Raw genomic sequence first — 24,877 nt, forward strand, 5'->3', positions numbered from 1 at the left:
ACATGTGTAACATTCTGTTCAGGAGAGACAATGTAGCATTTGTCTTCCTGAGTCTGGCTTATTTCTCTTAACAAGATAATCTCCACTTCTATTAACTTTCCCGCACATGACACAATTTCATTCTTTTCATGGGTAAATAAAACTTGATTATGTACATACACCACATTGTAATTATCCATTCGTCTCTCGATGGACTTCTAGGTTGCCACAAAAACTTGGCTGCTACAAAGAGTGCCACGATAAACATGAGTACATTGGTTTGCCTGCGGCGCACTGGCTTCAAGTCCTTCAGGTGTATTGCCAAGGCCTGTCTCTGAAAGATGGCTCCTACTGTGGACACGTCAGAGTTGGACCAGTGCCAACTGAGGAGCAGCCAGAAGAACGATGACAAACATGGGGAGAGACAAAACCCCTTCCCTCTGCCAGTCCCAGCCAGTTCAACAGTTGGGCCCTGTCACTCAGACTGAGAACGGGAAGATTTCCATCTTAAAATTTTAATTGCATTTTGATATCTTAGATGCATATGGAGGCTCTCTTATACATTAAGAAAGGGAAAGAGCCAGAGAAAGACATTGTCCAGAGAACTTGCACACCATCTCAACAAAAGATAACAACTGCACCGTTTCAACAAGACAGAGAGAAAGGAATGATTTCTGCATTCGGGAAACAGTAAGAAGGAAAATGTTCAGAGAAAGCTGTGGAGGATAAGGGTTGTTCAGCATGGTTTATCATGGAGTCCCTGGGTGCTCTAGGATGCTGAGAGTCCACTGTGAAGGAGACACCTTCACAAATGGCCATGCATGACCTCCTTTAAGCTAACACGGGCAAAGTGGTTCGCTTTTTCTTCTCTGTCTGCTGTTTCTTAACTGCCTCATTCTGAAATGATCCTTCCATCAAACAGACATACGTTAGGGTGGCACAGTCAGTAGGGCTCACAGTCGGAGCAGCCTGAATCCAAGCTGCCTGGCAGGCAACCAGTCTTCCCTTCTGCCTGCTCTACTTAGAGGACCCTGCCGGCCCAGGAGTCAAGTCAGCTCTAAACTGCTACATTCTGTTCAGACTTAAACTTCACTTGTGTTGGTTTTCTGATTGCTACATTGCATCATTGCATCATTGCTACCAAACAGTAACTTTTTTGATTGCAGACTAGAATACAGATACTGAGAACTTCACAGAGCAAGCTCATGGGTTATGAACTCTCCTAAGGCAGCATCTTTGCTGACACCTGCCTCAGTCCAACTTCTCTGCATCAATCCTAACTTCCGCTGAGGTTTCATCTCCTAGACCAGTCACACTGCCCTCTCTCTCCATCAGGGGTCTTGCTGGGCACTAATCACAAGCCCAGCCTATCCACGATCCATAAGGTAGACTGAGATAATAGAAACTGTACATTAAAACCTCTGAAATTGGTTTTCATTTTTGCTGTGTTAGTGACTGACCCAAGTTCCCACACATTGGGGGATAGTTACTCTCCTAGCCCTTGCAACCCATTTTTAAGATGGCTTTTAAGGTGATGACAGCTATACTGACCATTCATTTAATTGCTCAACAGCAGCCCAAAGAATAAAAACAGTATTTATGGGAAAGCTAACAAAAGCCAGGCAACTCACAGGTTGTCTGGTGTCCCCCTATCCTGAGAAGGTGTTCCTGTTTTATAGCTTGGTTGACTGACTTTTGAGAAGGTCCGTGCCTTTCCCAAGATTTCATGGCCAGTATCTGGAAATTCAACTCCATCTGTCTGGTGCTGAAGCTTGGACCCTCCCGAGGCCTGAAGTTAAACTGACCATTGAGCATCTACTACAGTTCAGGTCAGTACACAATGGGACCAATCTCAAATTCTTCCCTCAAGGCAATGAAAGGTGTTAAGTTTAATCTATATACTTTTGAGAAGGTTTTTTTTTTTAAGCAACCATAAATTCAAGATAGAGTGTCACAGCGATTTGAAGAAAGAAAAGTTGTCCATCTCGATCAGGGAAGCGGACACCACCAATGAGGACCACTGGGGTGGGACTGACATGTGTGGACCTATGGGAAAGGCACAGCTTCTCTCGTTGCAGTCCCCAGCCCTGCCAAGTCTGCAAGGACATCAGTGAGCATCTCTACTCTCCAGGCAGGAGATATGGCATGCCGCTCCCATCACATGGCTCAGCATTAACAAGTGCACCCAGGGACAAGTGCATTTCATAGTCTTATTTTTAAACTATGTATTTGTAATAGTGTGTTATAATAGATTGCTGCCCACTGACATATCACAAACCATTTTCTCAGCACCAAATCCTCAATGAGGACAATGACACTGTCACCACATTTTCATTTTTCTGACCCTAAAACTCACTTAAGGCAGCCTGAGCAAGGGTCTCCATAGGCTTAGGATTTCTTAAGGGTGGTCTCTGAATATCACCACGCAGGGCCAAGAACCTCAAAGGACTATTTCCCTGATACAAAAACAAACAAACAAGAAACCTAAAAGGCTTTAACTCCAGTTATTTTTACCATTTGAACTTATAATGATATTCAAGGCATGAAACTGAAGGCCAAGTGACCTGCTGCCCCTCAGGGGTCACACGGAAAGGGAACAAAAATACAGAGTGGTTGTCACCTTATCTGATTTCGTTCCTTGTCCACTTTAATGCTGTCCCTTCTAGTGGACATTAAGAAGCTCCTAGGGACAGAGATTGGAAGTTTTAGCTCATCTGACCTGTTCACAGCCCAGTGCCTGGCACAGCAGAGGCCTTCAGCAAAGGTTCCCAAATGGTGAATAAGAAAATGAGCAGACGATGGGAGGATGGGTAGATAGTGGATGCACAGGCAGACAGACAAGGAAAGGGCAGATGCAAAGGAACTTAGGGTGGGGAGAAGATATGGCACATGAGAGCATACGGAAGGAACTAGACTCGGGATGGATTTGTTCACAGTGAGGCAGAGCTGAGCATCCGGGAGTGCAGCTCTCTGACTCAGGGGTTCTGTCAGAGTCAGGACATGTCTCTGCAGCACAGTCCTCTGACTCATGCCACTGTTGGGGCTTAGGGAACGGTGGAGGAACTAATAGGAATACCTCCAATTTCTCTCTGGCATTTCCCCCCTTGTCTCCAAATCCCTTCACTCTTTCACAGGTGGGAGGGAGACCTTCTGGTAACTCTCTCTCTCTCTCAGAAGAATGGAATTGCTGTTCATCAAGCAAAAACAAAGCCAAGACCATTGGTTTGGGTTTGGGTCAATGGGCCCAAGACAGGCCAGTGGGATGGTTTTCATTTATGTGAAGACAACTCTCAGAGTTAGCCTGAGAGATTTTGTCTCCTAAGGCAACCCACATCTGTGTCCTTCCTATGACTTGCCCTCAGTCACTTCCAAGACACCCCAAATTCTGCCCCGCCCAAGCATCTGTTCCTCTCAGGAGTCAGGACCCTGCAGGGAAGCTGTCTTAGTTTGGGTTTCTATTGCTGTGAAGAGACATTATGACCACAACAACTTTTATTTTTTTAAAAAAAAATTCATTGAAAGTGGCTGGCTTACAGTTTGGAGGTTCAGTCCATTATCACCATGGTGGGAGGCATGGAGGCAGACAGACAGACTTGGTGCTGGAGCTGAGAGTCCATCTTGCAAGCAACAGGAAGTTGACTGAGACAATGGGCATATTCTGAGCATAGGAAACCTCAAAGCCCACCCCTACACACTTCCTCCAACAAGGCCATATCCATTCCAACAAAGCCACACTTCCTAAGGGTGCCACTCCCTATGAGATTATGGGGGCAATTACATTCAAATGCCACAGAAGCACTGCTGTTGGGTGTTACCCCATGCATGCTGTGTTTTCTTTCCTTGTTCATGCTGTGCAAGTTACATGTCACTGCTATGAGAAAATACCCGAGGAAGTAACTTAAAAGAGGGTTTGCTTTGGCTCATGTTTTCAGTAGTGTAAGTGTTCAGGCCAATGGCAAGGTAGAAACTTCATTGACAATAGGTAGAGGCAGAATAGCTGCTCACACCAAGGGCAAGCTACATCCTTCGGGGATATACTTTTAGTGACTTCTTCAAGCAACACCTTCCCTCCTACTTTCTACTACTTCTAAAGAACACTATCATATTATGAGTTTTGAGGGTTATTTCACATCCAACCCATACCACATATTAATGCACTTCTGTGTTCTTGTCTCAGTCTGTCATCAGTCCAAGGCAGTGAACCTTCATATAGTGAAGGAAATTTCCCCTTGTCCCCCGCAAACCACGCCATCCCCATCACTATCACCACCTCCTCCTCCATCCAAGAAATCCCACAGGTAGTATATGTTGGTTTCTTCATAATGCTGAGTGCTATCACTGAGATGGACATTACAGTCGTGTGGTAAGTGAAAGCAGCCAGACAGCAAAAGCATGGGGTGATCTGTGCCTAGAGTTCCGGCTCTCTGGAGGCGGAGGCAGAAGGACTGAGGCTGAGTTCAAGGCCGGCCTACTAGTCCTATCAAACTCCAGATGGAGCTTTACAGTGATACTCTATGGAAAAAAATAAAAGATAAAGATTGCCTATGCCATTAGAATGACATTTTGTAAAGGCAAAACTCAATTGTGCATTTAGAATTCTGAATTAAATAACTCAAAAAAGAGAATCTAACTCAAATTTTCTTATTAAAAGCATATCATCATGCTAGCAAGATGACTCAACAGGTAAAGGGTCATGCCACCCAAGAGACCCTGACAACCTGAGTTCAATCGCTGGAACTCACATAAGGCAGGAGAGATACCAACTCCACAGAGCTGCTCTCTGGCTACCACATGCCCTCCTCATACGCACATATCCCTCTCTTCCCTCCCTCCCTTCCTCCCTCCCTCCCTCCCTCCTTCTCTCTGTCTCTCTGTCTCTGTCTCTGTTTCTCTCTCTCTCTCTCTCTCTCTCTATATATATATATATATATATATATTCATAATTAAAAGCTAAAAGCACATGCCACGTACAGTCTCTGCTTCCAGTATTCATGTATCATTGTGAAGTCACCAGCCATGAATTATGCTGTGTGGAACCTTCCATGGTTACCTTGGCATAGCATTTCTTTTCTATCCTTGCTTCTCTGTCCAGGTCTTATCTCTCAAGCCACAAGGCAGATTCTTTGGAAACAGAAACGGCGCATCCTTTATCAACGAGAACCAAATTTTGCAGCCTTTATCACCCTCTGAATTCAGGTCGCTGCTTGACACATTAGACGTGAAAAACATTCAATAAAGCTTGGGAGGTTTGAGTAAGAACTCACTAGATGGAGATATTTTTGGTACTTCTCTGCAAAGCTGAACATGATAAACAGGGTCCCAAAGACACTTCCTTATCTGTCACCAAAGACAATGGTTCCTGAAGCCACTCAGAGCAGCTAAGTCCCTCATCCCTAGGTCCCCCTGCTCTGTATTTGATTTATCACTGGCCTGAGAGGGGAGCCTGAAGGTTTCCCAACGAGTCTGGTCCACTGGGGTCTGCCTCATCAAGAGTGTTGAGTTTGTTGGAGCTGACACCTTAGGCTGGGTCCATTTTCTTATTTCCTCAGCTAATGAATATTTATTAAGTCCAGATTTAATATTTTAAGGAGAACATATAAGAAAAATAAAATTTCAAATCAATAAAATTATATTTCTGCTTTAACACCATAAAGTCTAAGAATTTCTACTTTATTTCCTTTGCATCGAAAATATTGGATTTTCCGATTGGAATTGCATGGAATGGGAAAGCAAAGGAGACACCCAGCAGAGTGAAGGGGCAGCTACGGAACTGGAGGGAATCCTTTGCCAGCTAAACATCCAACGTCAGGGAGCCAGGAGATGTTTAATAAACAAGCACAGAAAGAACTTCCAAATTAAATACAAAGAAAGAAATCATCCAATCAACAAATTGAGCTGGTAAACTGAATAGTCCTCCAAGAAAGAAATACAAGTGACCAACAGATTTTTGAAAACACTAAAACTAGAACCATGTGATCATATTTACATGCCTGGGTATCTGCCCAGAGGATTGTGAGTCAACGCACACGGGGATGTTTGCATGCCCGTGTTTATTTTTAACAGCTGGGAAGTATAACCAGCCTAGATGCTCGTCCAAATGAAGGAATTAAAATATGTGGTAATATACATGATGAAATTCTATTCAGTTGAAAAGAGAAATCATGACATTTGAAGGGAAACTGACGGAACTGGAGATCACTGTGTTAAGCAAAATAAGCCTGACTTAAAATAAAGAACCTAGACTCGTGTGTGTGTGTGTGTGTGTGTGTGTGTGTGTGTGTGTGTATGTGTGTGTGTGTGTGTGTATGTGTGTGTATGTGTGTATGTGTGTGTGTATGTGTGTGTGTGTATGTGTGTGTGTATGTGTGTGTGTGTGTATGTGTGTGTGTATGTGTGTGTGTGTGTGTGTGTGTGTGTGTGTGTGTGTGTGTGTGTGTGAAAGAGAGGAGGGGCAGAGGTTGAACCCCGTAAGAAGTCAGGAAAGTGTCTAAAGAGAGGAGGAGCAGGAATACCGGAGAGTGGGATGCATGTGGTGTGAAAGCAAAAGTTGGAATGATTGGAGGGAGGCAGAGAACAGCAAGGGGGATGTGGGAAGGCAGTGAAGGGGCAGAACAAAGTATAATGACATACCTGTGTGAGCATGTCACAGTGAAACCAACTTCTCTGTGTGCTAACCAAAGAAGTAGATTAAAATGAGTAAATAGCACAAAGAAATCCTGTCTCGAAAAAATAAAAAAAAAAGAGTAAATCAATCAGCTGGAGTTTCCTTTTCCATGCTTATCTTCAGCTTGGAGAAGAAAAGTAAAGACTTCAGCCTGCATCCTCCAGGTCTCGCTGGCTGCCACCATCTTACCCAGGCCACTGTTGGCTTTGTCATTTCATCTTATGAGGCAATGTCTTTACTGGCCTCCCGCTGTGGCAGACAGCTTGTCTTGGGTCATCGATCCCCTGCAGCTGCAGAATGATCTTTTCACATCACGGAGCTCTGTCTGAGACCCCCTGATTTAGTTTATCGGATTTTTCTTAGCCTTCTTGGCAAATCAATTTCATTCAAACAGGTAGAGAAAGCATTTTTACACAGTCTTTGCAGACTCACTGCAGACATTGGCAGACTCACTGCAGACACACTCACTGCAGACATTGGCAGACTCACTGCAGGCAGACTCACTGCAGACATTAGCAAACTCACTACAGACTTTGGCAGACTCACTGCAGACTTAGGCAGACTCACTGCAGACTTTTTGCAGACTCGGTACAGGCTGCACACCTGTTCCTGGGACATACTACTGTGCCTTAGACTCTCCCTCCAGAGGCAGGCAGTCTTCTAACTTTTCACTAAGACAGGTCCGTCCTTTCTTCCTTACCTCTTCTTCCTCTCTCTCCTCCTTTCTATCCCTCTTCCTTCCTCCTCTCTCTGCTCCTTCCTCCCATCCTTCTTTCTTCTTTCTCTCCCTTCTCCTTCCTGCTATATCAGGTAGAGCAATGGTTTTCAGATTTTGCTTTCCCCTGAGAGCTATGTGTTACAAGCAGCACTCAACTCCATTTTGAGTCCAAACCCAGAGGCTGTCTGACTGAGCCCGTAACCAGCACCATCGATCTGGTGCCCACAAAGCACACACTGGTAACTTCTAAAAGCAAAGAGTGCCACCCTAGAAATTTATCTAAGTAAAACTGGGGTGATAGAGGGCTATGGAGGTAATAAAATCATATTGGGAAAACTGGGCCTAGGAAACCACCAAACCTATTAGACTGAAGAAAGGGTGCAAACTCTCACCTGGGCCCTGTGAGAGAGAGGACCCCTGTCACTTCCATGGCTGCAGCTCCTACTGATTTCACCGCCTGGAATGTTTGTCAAGTCACCAACAGGCAGAGAACTCCTGTCTGACCGTCTCAGGGGCTCCAATCCAGCTTGATGTCCATTATTGTCATGGTCTACCCGAATGGCTATCTGTCATTATGCTTGGTCACCATCAGAACATTGTCCCACCCTTCACTCCCAGTCTCCACAGGCCTGTACTTCGATACTGCAGCTAAGTGTGACACCAAGGGTCAACTCAACCCTGACTCTGGCTTGTCTCTGCCGTTACGCTTCAGCAGAAGGGCAGCACAGTATCTCATCTGAGCCCTTCACAGTCTTTCTTTGCAGCCCCTCAGCCTCCTGCTGCTTCCAACCAGGCTCCCTGAAGCTCCTTGAACTTGGCTACAGTCCCTTTAACCCTTTGTAGTCACTCTGTAATACAGACAAAAGGACAGACAGATGACTGATAGAAAATAATAGATAATTGGTAGATGATAGATTATAGATGATTGATAGATAGATGGCAGATAAACATAATAGATTGCTATGGGATAACCCTTTTGTATGCTATGAATGTGTTTTATTTCCATTTGTTAATAAAATAGCTGATTTGGCCTACAGCAAGACAGGATGGAGCCAGATGTGAAATCCAAGCAGAGATGCAGAAATACAGGGAGATGAAGTGCAGAGTCAGTGGAGATGCCAGCCAGCCGCCAGAGCAACAAGATGTAAGAACAGATAATGCCATGAAGTCACATGGCAAAATATAGATTAATAGAAATGGATTAATTCAAGGTGTAAAAGCTAGTTAGTAATAAGCCTGAGCAATAGGTCAAACAGTTTGTAATTAATATTAATCCTTCAAGTGACTTTTTAAAGTGGCTGTAAGACTGGAAAAGAGAGAAAAGCCTTCATTTACAATAAATAATTGATAGGCGATAGATAGATAGATAGACAGACAGACAGATAGATAGATTTACTTTGTAGTATGTAATGTGTTCCAATAGTTAATCTTAGTAGCTAAGACAGGAACAAAAGGAAAAAACTGCCTCAGCTGGCATCAAGGGTAGCTTGTAAAACCATTGCTATTCAACAAATTCTGACATTGTGGAAAGACATAAATGTGTCCATCTACATTTCTGAACTAGCACACTCATGACAGAGGCCTTGAGATGAGTTGATAAAGTGGTCAGTTATTGATACCTCTTTTAGAGACCAACAAGGCATATGAGGCAGAGGTCCTGTGCTTACATTAGGAATGATGCCAACTGCCACTGTACATGGGGTCTGCTAAGGAAACATCACTAGTAGCTCATCAGGATGTAAACTCTGCCACCCCAGAGTCTCCTAGAAAGGCAGAAGCAAGCATTAACAGAGGTGAATGTACATAAACGAGAGAGGAAAGGCATTAGGAGATGAAACACATACATCACTTCCCCCTTGCAGCTCAGACAGATTTGTGCTATTTTGAGTCTTGCTAATGCGTGTCATTTGAGGCTCGTGACTGTTACACTGTCCTGGAAATCCTCAATTGCTTTCTAGGTAGAACCAGCTCAGCAACATTTTCTCTGGTTATGGTAGTGCCCTTGGTCCCAAGCTCACAATGATCCTGTTTGCTTTGCTTTCAAGGAGTTAACTGGACCGTTAACATCCCTATGGCTTGAGAGAGAAAACAGAATCCTGTGTTTACAGGACGAGACAGGAAGGCAGAAGATCACTCGGTAAGATGTGCTTTGTGGAAATAAAGAAGAAAATGGGACATCATTACATTGTTGCAAAACCTGGTGGTCTTTCCTGCCTTCCATCTTTAGTAAGGAGAAGATGGGAGTGATTGGGTCCAGAACACAGCCAAGAACAGCTTTACTGAATCGACATAGCCTGCTTCCACAACCATTCCAGGAGCGAGGGTATGGCGTGGGGCTACTTAACAAGACTGCTTGATCGCCATTCTAAGTTTAACAAAATACCATAATCACGTAGAAAAGATCCTATTCCTCCCATGGGAGACAGATTTGCCCACACCTTCACTGCTCTGTAATGTGGTGACAGCTGGACTGTCCCCACGATGCTGCTGATTCCATGTGGAGCTCAAATGGCACAGAGGTGAGAAGAGCACAGATAGAGAGGCAGTGAGGTGGGGGAGGCACTTCCGTCCCTGTGCCCCTAGCGTGACACTCAAGAATGTCATACCATCGTACCAGCAGCCATAGCTTCAACAATTGATTTCCACCGTGATCAGCCACACTAAGTCCTGGGTCGTGGTCCATGCTTTTCTGGTGTTACCTTGCTTAAGTTGCTCAAGAATTCAGGGTAGGAAGGGATTTAGCAGCCACTTTTTACACACAGGAGACGGTGCGACTAAGAGAATTAGGTAACTCCCTTGAGGATACTTAAGAAGTAAGTTGTCTAGGTCATCTGGGTCACTGAATTGCCTAAATTCAAAATCCATGTCAGACAAAATCAAACAAAAATAGCATCACGGGAAGCACACATTCCAGAAAAAGGAAGGATAAGGAAAGACTAAGAGAAATACCTGACGTGGCTGATATGACCCACAATGCACTTCAACATGTCAGCCTGTGGCAGTGGGGAAGCTGCTTCCCTCTGGTGGGGTTCCCTTCCATTCACAAGACAGTGCACTGTGAACATGACAAGGGCAAGGGAAGGAACCATGAGCAGCCAGGCTCAGGAACGAGTCTCACCAGTGCAGTCCAACCAGGGTGATGGGTCCCACCCAACCCTACGCTCACTAAAAACACGTTCGAGGCCCCTGCAGCTTCTCTCTGCACCTTCCAGGAACCCTTGACTTCAAGGGAACAATGGAGTCCTAGAACCATAGGTAATTTCTGTGCATGAGAAAGGAGGCAATGATTCACATATCAAAAAACTCAAATATCAAAGTGGTTAGAAAGGGTCCTCACGTGACTACAATGCATCTTCTCCAGGACAGGAGCCAGACACCAACATTCAACACTGTCCTACAGTCACAAAGGAAAGAAAAGAAAATAGACTAACTTTTGGAAGAAAGCCTGATAGCTTCTGGAAATCGGAGAGGAAAAGCTGAATTGTGGATTACAAAGTAGCAAAGACAAGTAATTTGTCAGAAACAGATGGAGAAAGCAAAGGCGGAACTGGGGAGAGGAAGGTGTCTCAGAAGCCTCCTGGGAAGTTGTGGGGAGAGAAAGCTTGAAGCTGTGTGACTTGAAAACTTCTCCCCCAAAGACAAGGATAGAGACAATCCTCAGGCCAAACGGGAATTCTCAGCACTGAGGAGGTAACGGGAAACACCGGCCGAAGTTTCGGAAGGCGAGGAACAACGACATCACTGGAGACCAGCCAATCTGCAGTCAGCCCAGCTGAAATGAATGAGAATGAGGACATGGATTTCACTCAGCCAACCTGGGGCGGGGGACCACAGAGCAGTATCTCCAAGTGGTGAGAGAAAGCAGTGCAGAACCTAGATCCCATAAGCCAAAACTGTCCTTGACTACAAGAACATAAAGAACATTTTCTAAGACACAAAGAATCAGACTCCATGTTGGGGACTGGATATACTGCCCAGAGAGTAGAGTGTTTGCCTAGTGTGTTCCAGCCTCAGAATTGCATATGCTATATGGTCTCAACTCTGTAACCTTTTGGGTACATATCCAAAGGATGCTAATCATGCCACAAGGACATCTGCTCAACCACGTTCATAGCAGCGTTGTTTGTCAAAGCCAGAACCTGGAAACAACCTAAATGCCCCTCGACCGAAGGATGGATAAGGAAAATGTGGTACACTTACACAATGGAGTACTACACAGCAGAAAAAAAAAATGACATCTTGAATTTTTCAGACAAATGGATAGAGCTAGAAAGCATCATTTTGAGTGAGGTAACCTAGGCCCAGAAAAACAAATATCATATGTACTCACTCATAAGTGGTTTTTAAACATAAAGCAAAAAAAAAAACAGCCTACAAATCACAATTCCAGAGAACCCAGACAACAATGAGGACTCTAAGAGAGAGATAGATGGATCTAATCTACATGGGAAGTAGGAAAAGACAAGATCTCCTGAGTAAATTGGGAGAATGGGGACTTTGGGGGAGGGTTGAAGGGGAGGGGAGAGGCAGGGAGGGGAGAAGAGAAAAATGTAGAGCTCAATAAAATTAACAAAAAAAAATCTTAAAAACTAAAAAAACAATCTGCTTGTCAAGAAGTCACTGTTACATTAATGAAAAGTAAACCCGTGAGCTAGAAGAAAGCATTTGGGAAATGCATCTTTGATAAAAAAGACTTGAATCCTAAACATATAAGTGACTCTTGAAAATCATTAATAAGAAAACAGCTCAGTTTGAAAAGGAGTAAAAGATTTGGATAGATGCTTCATCAAAGAAAGGTATATGCATGGTAATTGAACATAGAAAGAAAGGTATACACATGGCAATTAATCATGGAAAGGTATACACATGGCAAATTAATCATGGAAAGGTATACATTAATCATGGAAAGGTATATACATGTTAGTTAAGCATGGAAAGAAAGGCATATACATGACAATTAAGAATGGAAAGAAATACACATGGTGATTAAGCATGGAAAGATGTCCATCCCATATTGTCATGAGCTTGCAAATTAAAAGAACAGAATATTAATACATGCCTTTTGAGTGGCTAAAATTCCAAATAATGACAATGCCAAGTGTGGGTGAGGACATGGAATGGCATGAACTCTCAACAGGAGTGCAAAATGTCACAGATGTTTTGCAAGGCAACAGACACTCTCACCATATGGCCCAGCAATTTTGCTTTGTTATGAGAACGTTTGTCCACACAGAAGCCTGCACACAAGTTCTGAGAGCAGCTTAAACCATAACTCCCCTAACTGTGTGCTCTTCGTTGCTGAGATGAACACCAGCCATAGGCACTTTAAGGGAGGAAAGGGATTATTTCATGTACAACTTGTAGTCTACCACTGAGGGAGGGCAGGAACCCAAGCAGGACCCATGAAGGAACGCTGCTGACAGGCATCTCTCTGTTTTGGTTTTCCGAGACAGCGTTTCTCTGTAGCTTTGGAACCTGTCCTAGAACTATCTCTGTAGACCAGGTTGGCCTTGAACTCACAGAGATCTGCCTGCCTCTGCCTTCCCAGAGCTAGGATTAAAGGCATGCACCACCACCACACGGCTTCAGCTTGGTTTCTTATACAACCCAGGACCACTTGCCTGAGGGTGGTATCACCCACAGTGGGCTGGATCCTCCCGCAGCGGTCGTTAAGACAATGTCCCACAGACTTGCCTGCACGGCCAGTCTGGTAGCAGCAATTCCTCCGCTGAGGTTCCCTCTTCCCAGATAACCCTGGCTTAGGTCAAGCTGACAAAAGTGAAACCAAACCACTAGCCAGCGCATTCCACCCATCCTGACACAAGCAAGATGTCTCTCCTGTGGAGGAACGGAAAAATATGCAGATAGCACACTGCTGTTCGGGAAAGGAAGAAATAAATTACCGAGACAGATAAAATAAGAAGAAACATCAAACGCATCTGACAAGGTGAAAGCAACCAGTCTGAGAGGCTAGCGACGGCATGGCTCCCAATGTCTGACATTTACAGAAAGCAAACGCGTGGAAATGTAAAATTCACAAGGGCTCCACGGGGTCAGGAGGGAGGATGGGACACGTGGATGCAGCACAGCGATCTTTAGGGCAGGAGAGCAATTCTGTACGATACTGTTGTGGGGAGACACGCCACACCATTGTCTCCGCATACAACTACAAGTGTGACCTCATACAGTCACTACCGTGCTGACATCACGGCGCCGACACCACAATGTGACACTGTGACGTCATCACACACCCTCAGTTTATCACCACTGGCATTGCCCTGCATATTCCTCATGCTCAAAAAGTCTAGATGAGAGACTTAAAACTATAGAACGGCTCCCCTTCCCTGGGTCCCTCAGCTTCCCTCTATCCCCATGTGCATAGTCTAAGACTCCCCGTTGAAGCCTACTGACCACTACTGTCAGCTGTTCGTCATATATGGGACTCCTAGGTCCGAAGAGCAAGCACACTAACCATACACTACCCAGGCCATGTTAGCTACACACAATCACATGGTGTTTGCTGCCTGGCCACCGCCACTGGTTACTCTGACAGCTGAAGAAAATCTTACGGATGTGATTTAAAAGTAATCCCTAAGCTCTCAGAATCCTGGCCAATTAAAGTATTTTAGCATCACCCCTTGTAATAAAACCTACCTTTGTCTTCTCCGCAAGACTTGGGGCAGCTAAGAGCCCCAGTGTGTTTCCACGCAGTCTTGCTCCATTTTCTGCTGCTCTACTGAAACACTTGAAGGGAAATAACTTTAATTTGAAAAGAGGTTTGTTTAACTCACAGTTCTGAAGGGTCTGGGCCTCAACTAAGTTCTCCCGAGGACCTCATGATGGGTAGTATTACAGAGGAAGGTACACACGTGTGGAGGAGAGACACATGGTGTGAGAAGAAGCAAAGGAAGCCGCTGAGTGTCCAGGCTGATCCTTTACGGCAACCTTCTGGGAGAACTAACTAGAGGTCACACAAGAATGACTTCAATCTCCTCGGAGGCACATTCTCACTGACTTAAAGATGTTCTGCTAAGCTCCCAAGTCACGGCATCACCACACGGAAAACCAGACTTCTGACACAAGAGCCTCTGGGGACAAACTCAAACCACATCCAAACTGTAGCAAATCTACTCAGGAGTTTTTCCCCTTTGGCGTTTACTTCCTGAGTTTTTCTGTTACACTTAGGTGAGAAGGTAATGCAGTAAAAAGAAGAAATGAAGAGAGGGTGAGTGTGGTAACACCTGTCTCTCTAAAACAAGCCCAGTTCAACACTAATTAATAACCAGAAAGAATCCAACCAGATTCTCTGAATGTGGCCGGATTCTCTGAGTGTGGCTGGCCCGGAGTCTTTCTGAAAAGCCATTGACAATGACACTGGGACTAGTTTCCTCTGCATATACTGGATTTTGCGGATCAAGTCTGTCTGGACACTCACCTTCCTGGACCTGGAGGGAGGGGGGAGGAACTTGAACTTCCCACAGGGCAGGAAACCCTGACTGCTCTTAGGGATGGAGAGAGAGGAGGAGAGGGAGTGGGGGGAGTGGGAGGGTGGTGGGAGGAGGGGCGGAAATAGAAACTTTTATAATTTAATAAAATTACTTTCTTAAAAAAAAAATAACCAGAAAGAAAATGACATCTGAGACAGCCACTGGTCTTGTGAAGGGGACTGGGACTGGACGGTGACAATATGATACTGTTCTCTCTACAAGGTGCCACATGGGGTCATGAGTCCTTTATCCCATGAACTCATAGATCATCATATTCAACAATCTCTACAAACCTTGGCTAAAATTATCAGACAATAGTCAAAGACTGAAGCAGTTTGATTTCGCCAGAGACTGGGTTCAAAGAAACAGAATAGAATTTCACAGTACTATGACCTAGTTTATTTTCAAAATTAAAATAGATTGTTCCCAAAGGAGATTTCATACAAGGTAAGAAGACAATATAGGCCTGGAAGGAATTCTGCAGGAATCTAAGACGTGGGCTCTGATGTCTTCCCTGGGAAGAAGCTGAGGACCCTAGGCAAGCATCTGGAACCCACCCTCCCACAGTCTCAGTTTCCTACTCGGATTGTTACATTAGGAAGCACACAATTTCAAGGACAACAGAGAAGAACTGTTTAACCAGACATGACTTATGAATCACTGGCAGCTGTGGTCATCTACACAAGGCCTCCTTTGCAGCTGTGGTCACCCGCACAAGGCCTACACTATATCAAGACAAGACCAATAAACATTCTATCAAGCAGCACGAACTGGACTCAGTGGGTTACAAAAGCGGGGAGCATGAAGGTAGAAAGGGACATGTTGGGGATATTTCGAGAGAAAATGAGAGGATGAGGGAGAATTGGAGTGGACATGGAGTGAGCATGATCAATGTGACATGCATGAAACTGTCAGAGAATAAGATAAAACTTGAACCTGATCTGTAAAGGTGCTGTCCAACAGAAATACAACACAAGCTATGAACATATTTTAAATTTTTTAACACAAGATTTAAAATACCACAATAAAATCTAATACCCTGTATACTAATTATTTCAATTTCTAGCAGGCATACAAAATAAAAGTAAAATTAAAAGCTGGGTATGGTAGTGCTTGTCTTTAATCTCAGCGCTTGGGAGCCAGATGTAGGTGGTTCTCTGTGAGTTCAAGGCCAGCCTAGCCTACAAAATAAGTTCTAAGCAAGTCAGGGCTACACAGTAAGACTCTGTCTCAAAAAAAAAAAAAGTAAAATTACATAAAACAATTAACTATTACATTTTAACCTGATACATGCTAGATAGTTTTTCACCATGTAGTAAACAGAAAGCAGTATCACTAATGTATAACTGAATATATGGATGATGAATAACTTTCATATATATATATATATATATATATATATATATATATACATATGATATATATGTTGAATGTGTGTGTGTGAGTGAGTGGTGTGTGTGTGTATGTGTGTGTGTGTGTACTCTCTGTGTAGCCCTAGCTAGCCTGACATTTGCTGTGTAGATTAGGCTGGATGGTGCTCACAGAGACCCATCTGCTTCTGCTTCCTGAGTGCTGGGATTAATGATATGGGCCACCATGCCCCACAAATTTCCTTTTCATACTAAAGTCCTGTAAATTTGGTGTGTATTTTACAGTACAGCGCAGCTCTGTTCTGACTCACCTTCAGTCAGTCCCACAGAGCTTGTGCCCCCATACTGGCTGGCAGACATCTACAAAGTCACCTTCCTCTTTGTCCATCTGTGACGGTGGTCTGCAAAGCATTGTTTACCATACCCATGGCATCTTGGACTTTCCCAAAGACGATATAAAATATGGGAAGCATAAGGTCAGTGAGATGGCCTACCAGGTGAAAGTGTTAGCTGATCAGTCTGATGACCTACATTCAATCTCACCCACATGGTGGGAGAGAACCCACGCCCGCAATTTGTGCAACTCTCATAGTGTGCCATGGCAAGTGCAGGAGCACACGCACACACATGTACACACATACACACACACACACACAGAGAGAGAGGGAGAGAGAGAGAGTGAGAGAGAGAGAGAGAGAGAGAGAGAGAGAGAGAGATGCCTCCATGTACACATTTTAAAAATCTAAGACATTATCAGACAAATGAGGTACAAACACCACTGTCACAGCTTGCTTCTCTGTTATGATAAACTGACCAAAAGTAACTTAGGAATAGAAGGATTATCTGATTTATGCATCCTAATTACAATCCATTCTAGAGGGAAGTCAAGATAGGAATTTAAACAGGAGTAGAGGCAGGAAACATGGAGGAAAGCTGCTTACTGGATCATTCTCTATGACTTGCTCAGATCTTTTCTTTCTTCTTTCTCTTTCTTCCTTTCTTTCTTTCCTTCTTTCTTTTTTTCTCTCTTTCATTTTGTAAATTAATATTTGTGTATATGGGTATTTGCCTGCATAGATACTGTGTACTATATGCATGCAGTGCCTAGAGGCCAGAGGAGGTCATCAGAACTGGGGTTATAGACTGTTGTTAGCAGTCAGTGCTCTTAACTGCTGAGTCATGGCTCCAGCTCCTCAACTTACCTTCTTAGACAGCCCGGGACCACCTGCCCAGGGAGGACACTGCCGAGAATGGTCTGGGCCCTCCCACATCAATCATCAAACAGGAAACTATCTCACAGATATGTTTACAGGCCAAACCGATGGAGACCATTTTTTAATTGAAGTCCCCTCTTCCATAAACATTTCGGTCTTGTCAGGCCGACGAAACGAACAGCACAGCCACTTCTCACGAGGAGGAAAAGCTTCTCACCCCTCTCACCCCACTGGTTCCACCACTAAAGCAAACAACCACAGAGTTAAAGAATGATAAAGCAAACATTTAATGTTTGCCATTCTGCGTTTGCCAAGACACGACCAACCTTTAGACTTCATTTACAGTCTCCACTCATCTCCGGTGTTCGCATCCAGCCTAGCTGATTCTCACTGGGAGATCCCACCCACTTACCTGCCCACATTTCTGCATTCCCTTTATTTATTTATTTATTTATTTTAAAGATTTATTTATTTACTATGTACACGGTGTTCTGCCTGCAGGCCAGAAGAGGACACCGGATCCTTACTACAGATGGCTGTGAGTCACCATGTGGTTGCTGGGAATTGAACTCAGGACCTCCAAAAGAGCAGCCAGTGCTCTTAACCTCTGAGCCATCTCTCCAGCCCAAAAAAAAAAAAAAAAAAAAACAAAAAACAAAAAACAAAAAACAAAAACCTCAGCCCAAACCCTACCAGCAGAAAAATGAGACCATGGAAGAAAAAAATAGAGCTGAAAAACCCATTTCCAAACATCTAGAAAGAATAACAACGAAGATGTTACAAGCTGTGTAAACTTAGGTTGTGTTCCAGCAGAAAAGAATGGCATGGTCATCTGGGGCAGCATACAGACTGGGCCATGACACCAATGACCCTGTAGTAAACCCTAAGCCAACTGCTGGGCTAAAACCTAGCTGCTGGGCAGGTTCCCTGGCACTCTAAAGAAGGGACTGTCACTTAACTTGTCACAGAGACAGTGACTGCGACTGTGGAGTTTAAAGGCAAAAACTCCAGAGTTTTGAAATCAAGATAGATATGCATGCTCAGGGCATTAGGATGAAGAAAGTAAAAAGAAAATTGACAAGAGTCTTACATGGGGCTAATGGGTTACGGAGCTGACCTGAAAACGGTTTGCAGGAGGCCTAATCCCTGACTAACTGGATAACTGCGGACCAGCCACGGCTGTGTCCTCTGAATAAGAATGAACAGCTCCTTGCCGTTAAGGTGCCAGGACCTGACACCAGCAACTGTCTCTGAACGAGGCATCTGCAGTGAGATTCTGCGCGGCAAAAGTGCTCACGCCAAGGAATCCTTTGCTGCCCCAGTTCTCTGCACAACCAATCTCAGTGATGTGCTTGAAACATTTACAGTAATCCTAGGAACCCTCTGCCTCTGACTGACGTGGTGTCTCTGGCGACGAAGTGCTCAGATGCTCCTTGGGAAATGTCCGAAATGAACGCATGCTCATTACCCAACACAATAACTCAAATGCAGGGGACCACGTTCCAAATGTGGAAATCTCTGAATCAAAATGAGCGAAGATGAGGCCACAGTTTTAGGAGAAGCTACGACATACCCATTTTTCTTTCACTAGCAGGTGAGAGATACTCCTTCAGTGCAAGGAGCACAGACACAGACAGAGGACACACACAGGGGTAAGGGAGCAGGCCAGCATAAGGAGCCCTCCACCACACTGCTGTGAATGGACAATTATCATATGTGTATGTTTCTCTTATTCTATTTTTGTTGCTGACACAAGTTCTCGCGGAATTGCCCACATGGACCCAAATGGGGCTCAGGCAATCTACATGCCTCACCCTTCCACAACCCCTGGAACAAGGGGACGAGCCATACCTGGCGGCACTCTCATAGACACACCTAAGTGCATACACAGCCTGGGAGGCACACGGACATAACTGTCCCCATCTCGGAGGTGCTCAGCACCACGCAGCAGGTTAGGCATTGTGTCTGCCCTTGACAATGATATGGAGAAGCTGCCAGGGAGTGAATGTGAGCTCACTTTTTTATTTTTAGCCTTTCTTCGTGGTTGTTAACATTCACCCTGGGCACTTTCACTGGCCTAAGAGGAAGGAAATAACATCTTGTCTCGGTGTGCGACTGAGCGGGGTTTATGTCTATCAAATGTGAAAAGCCCCGGGGATAAGGGGCTTCAGAGGCATTGTCTGAACATCCTCTCATAAACTATCCAAAGGGTCTAAGAGAATAACTTTAATGTAATCCATCTGTCTAGCTGGCACCTCTATCAGATGAGGATTTAAGATACAGCAGCCATTGTAAAAGTGAATTAATTATTAAACAATGAAAGTCATCAAATTAAGGGCATAGTGGCCACCTGCAGGCATAAGACAGGACAGTGTAGGGAAGGTGACAACTGTCAGACACTAGAGAACGGACAGGGTAGGATCTGGGTAGTAGGTGAGTGTGGATTTCTATATCATGCAAACCGAGAAATACCTCTATGCAGCCACATCCTGGGTAAGCCATCATTAGATTTAGAAAGGGAAATCCAACAGCTAAAGATGTCCCCACTTCTGTGTCACATGAAATAAGGGTCTAGGTAGAGGAGACCGTGTCGGATTGTGATGGGCAACCTAAGAACTAGCAACTGTCTTGCTTGATTGTACATCCAGTAATTAGTATGTGCACTGCTGTACTATGCAAGTCACACACACACATATACACACACACACACACACACACATGAGCTCTGGTGGGGGGGGGAGACTCTTTCTTCACATCCTCATTCTATAATGTAAGTAAAGAAATGTCCCATAGGAAGCAGAAGACAATTTCAAAGTTTGAAACTATTTCTCTCTAAACCTAGTCTGGCATTTGCCCCCAACAGACACTGTCTCCAAGAACTTCCAAATATAATCTAGACCCTCAGGTCAAGCACAAAAGTATCTAGGTCAGAGATGATTTAAGTCTGTGTGTAGAGTGCCCACTGGGTAGTGCAGACCATAGAAGCGAGGGATATGAGACCCGTGTCTGCCTTATTTCCTACCAGGGAAGAGGAAACCGTGTAGAATGAGCAAATATGCCCTGTTCGGACTGGAATTGATCCTGAACCGCGCCAGCGGGCCTTGGAAATTAGTTGGTTCTGCTAGAAATGAACCAGCCGCTCTGAAATAGTTTGCTGTAAAGTGAAGGGATTAAAGCTCTTTTGTGCCATCTTCCAGCTCTTAGATTCTACACCACAGCTTTTGGCATCTTCCGTTGTCCCCACTCCCTTCTTTTAAAACTCAGGGTAGGCAGTTACAGGAGATGCAAAAAAACTAGGCCCACACAGGAGCCCATTCAAACAAACAAACAAACAAAACACCTTACTGATCTGAAGAGGCCAGGGGAGAGGAAAGGGTTGGGTAGAGAAGTTGGAACCGACCTGCAAGGGCATCTTCAGTAGCACTTGAAGTCATCCAGGTCCTGTATTTAATCTAATTAAAGGCACAGGCCCTGGGCTTGCTGTCTGCCTGCTCTTCATTGCCAATCTTTCATGAAGCCAAATTCAGAAACTCGGTAAGAGGAAAGAAGCTTCTACCCTGGAGAACATGAATGCTGCTGTCCCCAGAAAACAGCTCTCCCTTCCTTTCTGTCCTCACTCCCCCATGTCACTGCCCACACACCCATACACACATGGGTGCTTCGCTTCCCTGTTCAACTGTGTGCATTGCCTGTGCACGTAGACTCAAGGCTGGATATGAGTTGAGAGCATTGACACTGTGCTTTGGACTCTTTCCTAGACCTTGGGCTCCATCCAGAGAGCACCTATCCTGTCCAGGGCTCCATCACCAGAGCCCTGAAGTGTCTGGCACACGGAAGGTGGTCAATACATATCCAAGAACTCGTGTTACAGCCAACCAAACTCAACTGGTCTCTTGATCCCCATCATTTGGTGAATGACAGATGGCTGCAGAAAGGAGCAGACAAAGGTACGGCAGGGCACCCAGCATAAGAAGGGAGTCCAAGGTACATTCACCAGAAGTAACGATCCCGGAACTGATTTAGTAAACAGTCGACTGGGTGGCACCTGATCTTGAAGGAGCTATGAGCCTCAGACCGGCTTTGCTAGTTCCCACTAAATGAGAAGCAGCAGGCTTCCTCGAAAGTCACACATCCCTTATACTTCATGGGAGTAGGCAATTGTCAGGGCCTTTGACCAGGTTTCCACCCCAGCCTCCCTCTTGCCCATCCATGATTTATGTGCTCTAAATAGACCCATCTTGTAAAGCCACACAAGGTCCCAAAGCCCTCCACCTTCAGAAACTCCTAGACCTTTCTGAGCTGCTGAGTTCTGAACTCTGCTCCTTACTGATGCTCACACCGCAGACCACTGAGAAACTCTTGACTGAGTGTTCATACTATCGCACAGCTGGACCAGGCGGTCAGTCCGCAAAGCGTCCTCTCCCGAATTTACTTTCTACAGCTGCCACTTTGTTTGCTTTTCCCTCCATTTTCTGCAAAATTTTCCCTAAAGGGTGTCACAGACAGTCTGTTTTCAAGCCCTGTCTTCCCCTCTTGCACCCCCTCTAATAGCTATTTTGCCCCACAGTTATACAATAGCAGCTCTTCCAAGGGCATCCGTGACCTCCACAAATAAAGCCAAGCATCAGTGTCCAGATTCTTCCTGGAGTTCTTGGCGGCTTTCCTAACTTGCTGGGCTCCCATACATCCCATTCCAGTCCCTTTCTGTTGCCCATAAGACCCTCCAATTTGAAAATAATGGAATGCTCAGACACCTTCAGAATCCTCTGGTATTAGTTACATAATCTTGGGGGGGGGACCCAGTGAACAACAAGATGGTGTGCCCCTGTGCAGAAATCAAGACCTGAAGCTTAAAGATGCAAAACATTAAAGAGGGGGCTCTTCTAGGAGGAGGCCCCGTGTACCTGCAGGGAGGTACCCACTGAGGCATCCTGGGAAGCACTCTGAAACTTAGATCTTTGACTGTGAACTCAGGCTCATAAGCCAATCCATCCCCACTCTGCTCTCCAGTGAGCATCTCATCTCTGATGGGACATGATTAAAACTAAATCTTACATTCTCCCTTCTTCCCCAATGAAGAAGTTCTGTACCCCTCCCATCCCGGAGTGCTACTTTCTTCACAAAGCCTTCCATCCTTGGCACTGCTTTGAAAAGCACACACTTCCTTCCCTCTGCTGGCACCTAGGCTGTCCTTCTGCCTGCTCCCCAATGCCCCTGGGACTCCCCACCTCGTAGTCTTGGTGTGTTGCCTAGTGACCCTTTCAGGAAAAGATTCTGCTAGAAAGGAATGTGACGGTGTCCCGATACTGCCCAACTTGAACAAACACTAGCTAAAATGAGTTTCTTCTTCCTCACATTGCTCAACAGTGGAAATGGAAAGGTCATTTATTTTTATATGCCTGTTATCTCAAAACACACAAGCCTCAACTCCAAACCCAAACCTTGAACCCTCTACATCAGAGATCTACCCAGACTCCTTTCAAGGAGGACTGAAATGCAAGACAGGGCATTATTTTTGGAGGTTCCCCCTCCAGTTTTGCAACATATAAGCATCTAGGTCACCTGTCAAGTGCTGTAGCCACAGCGCATTGGATGTGCCTGGTTCTAAGAGTATTTATACAACAAAAACATACATCTAAAGTGACTAGTTGGAGAAGCTGTATTTCCAATCCCACCCAGGCCACTGTCAGCGGGTGCTTATGAGCGCGTCAAGTCCCCGAAGCCTCCGCAGCTTCCCCTAAGAGTCTAAGCCTCTCAGTCCTTAGTGTAAGCACTTGGGCCCCAGGTGGTGAAAACACTATTAGTGACCTTCTGCTTCTTTTAAGTCTCTGTAGCAGACAGCCTGGGAGGCAACAAGTCCTCCCAGAGGCCAAACTGTGCCCACCAGGACTGGGGACAGGGCAGAAACTGATGCTCTGGTCCTTTCCGGCATCCGCAGCACCGCGTAAGTGCGCACAGATCTGCACGCGCGCTAGCGTGTGTGTATACACACACACACACACACACACACACACACACACAGGGACACATGCACACGCACACATGCATACACAACGGTGCCAGGGGCCTGAGAGTTCTCACACTTGCCGCTCCCTCACCCCCGCAGGAAGCCTAGTACCGGGTGGGTGCAAGGACGTCCAGCCAGGGGGCAGTAGGGCGTGGCGTCCGGAGTCCCGCAGCCCCAGGCGCCCGGGGAGGAGGGGACAGTATGAAGGGCGGAGCAGTGTCTCCCAGCCGCGAGCGCCACCCCCGCCCCAATGGCCCACCCTCCCCGCTCACCCACGGACGCGCCGATCCTTGCCCTCCGCGGCAACGACATCTTAAACGCCTGGTCCAGGCCCGTACCGTTCAGCATCGCTCGCGGCTGGCGGACTGGGCAACCAGAGGCGGGCGATAGCGACTGCGTGCGGGGCTGGGCGCCAGGGCCACAGAGCCAGGGCCATGGGCGAGCGGACCTAGGGCAGAGCGAGCGCCGCGGGACGCCCCAGTTTGTGCCCGCAGCCCCGAGGCTGCGCCGACCGCGCCTCCCGCACCGCAGCGGCCAATGCGGCGGCGCCCCGAACGCCGCGGCGGCCTCGCTGGCCCGGCAACGCGGGGGCGGGGGCCCGCAGGAGGCTGCGCCACCAGTCGGAGTCCTGGCAGGTGGCGCGGGAGGCGCAGGCAGGGTTACGGGACTGGGTGCGGGCTCCGGGAGGGGATGGGCGCACCTGGGCGGCTCTGGGCCTCAGGAAGTCGGCTACCTTATCTCCCTGCCTGTCACTTGTGTTGTGCAGCCGTGGGTCCTCCTACTCTTTCGTTTAGCAGCTTCTTTTCTTTTGCATCCAGTCCGATGGGGTCCGCCTGGCTCCTTTGCGCAGAACAGGAATTTCCAAGCTGGGACCTGAAACTCAAAGAAGTGCTGGGTCTGCAGCCCCTGTCCTCCACGGCTTGTCAGAACCGTGAGTCCTCCAGAACGCTGTAAGGGGCACCCACCACACACATCCACGCCCACGATACACGCACTGCACCTTCTACATGCAAACAAATCCATTGAGAGGTAAGGGGTGACTGGCCCAAGGTCATTCGACCCTGCTTTTGTTTGATTTCTCCCTTCACTTAATGTTTAAGCTGAGTCAGTTCCATGGGGGTAGTGAGGAAGAGACCAACTAAATCTTTACTATGTCTGATGAAATCTTGACCTTAGACTAAAAAGGCAAAAAGCAAACCAGCCAACCTGATTGTGCTCCTGCGCTTGCAGAAGTGATCTTTGCCTTTCCTTTTGCATAAAAATGGGGGAGTCTCTGAGACCTTAGGCGGCTTCAGAGAGATGAGCTGTAGGAGGTAGGAAGGCAATTGGCTCAACACGACTCTGTAACCGGTGTGGGTTCAAACTTCCCGAGTCTGACGGCGAGCGAGGGGTTTATTTTAGGCGTATTTAGCGCAGCACAATTTGGTGAAAACTATTC

General features: G+C 46.0%; 1 protein-coding gene across 6 annotated transcripts in view; it reads right to left on the reverse strand.

Annotated features, from left to right (window-relative positions):
* Atp8a2 (ATPase phospholipid transporting 8A2) overlaps positions 1-24,877 on the reverse strand; it is a 577,323-nt gene that overhangs the window by 526,686 nt on the left and 25,760 nt on the right. The window contains exon 1 of one of the 6 annotated variants that reach the window (XM_087912155.1): positions 24,173-24,377. The exons of 1 other annotated variant lie outside the window; for it this stretch is intronic. Coding sequence is in view for 2 of the 5 variants with exons in the window: in XM_087912149.1 (XP_087768275.1) it covers positions 23,712-23,787 (76 nt within the window). In the remaining 3 variants the exon portion in view is untranslated. 4 more of the 6 variants (XM_087912154.1, XM_087912149.1, XM_087912150.1 and 1 more) reach the window with 4 other exon arrangements.

Source organism: Myodes glareolus, chromosome 12 (genome assembly GCF_982192425.1).
Source record: "Myodes glareolus chromosome 12, mMyoGla1.1, whole genome shotgun sequence".
Taxonomy (NCBI): domain Eukaryota; kingdom Metazoa; phylum Chordata; class Mammalia; order Rodentia; family Cricetidae; genus Myodes; species Myodes glareolus.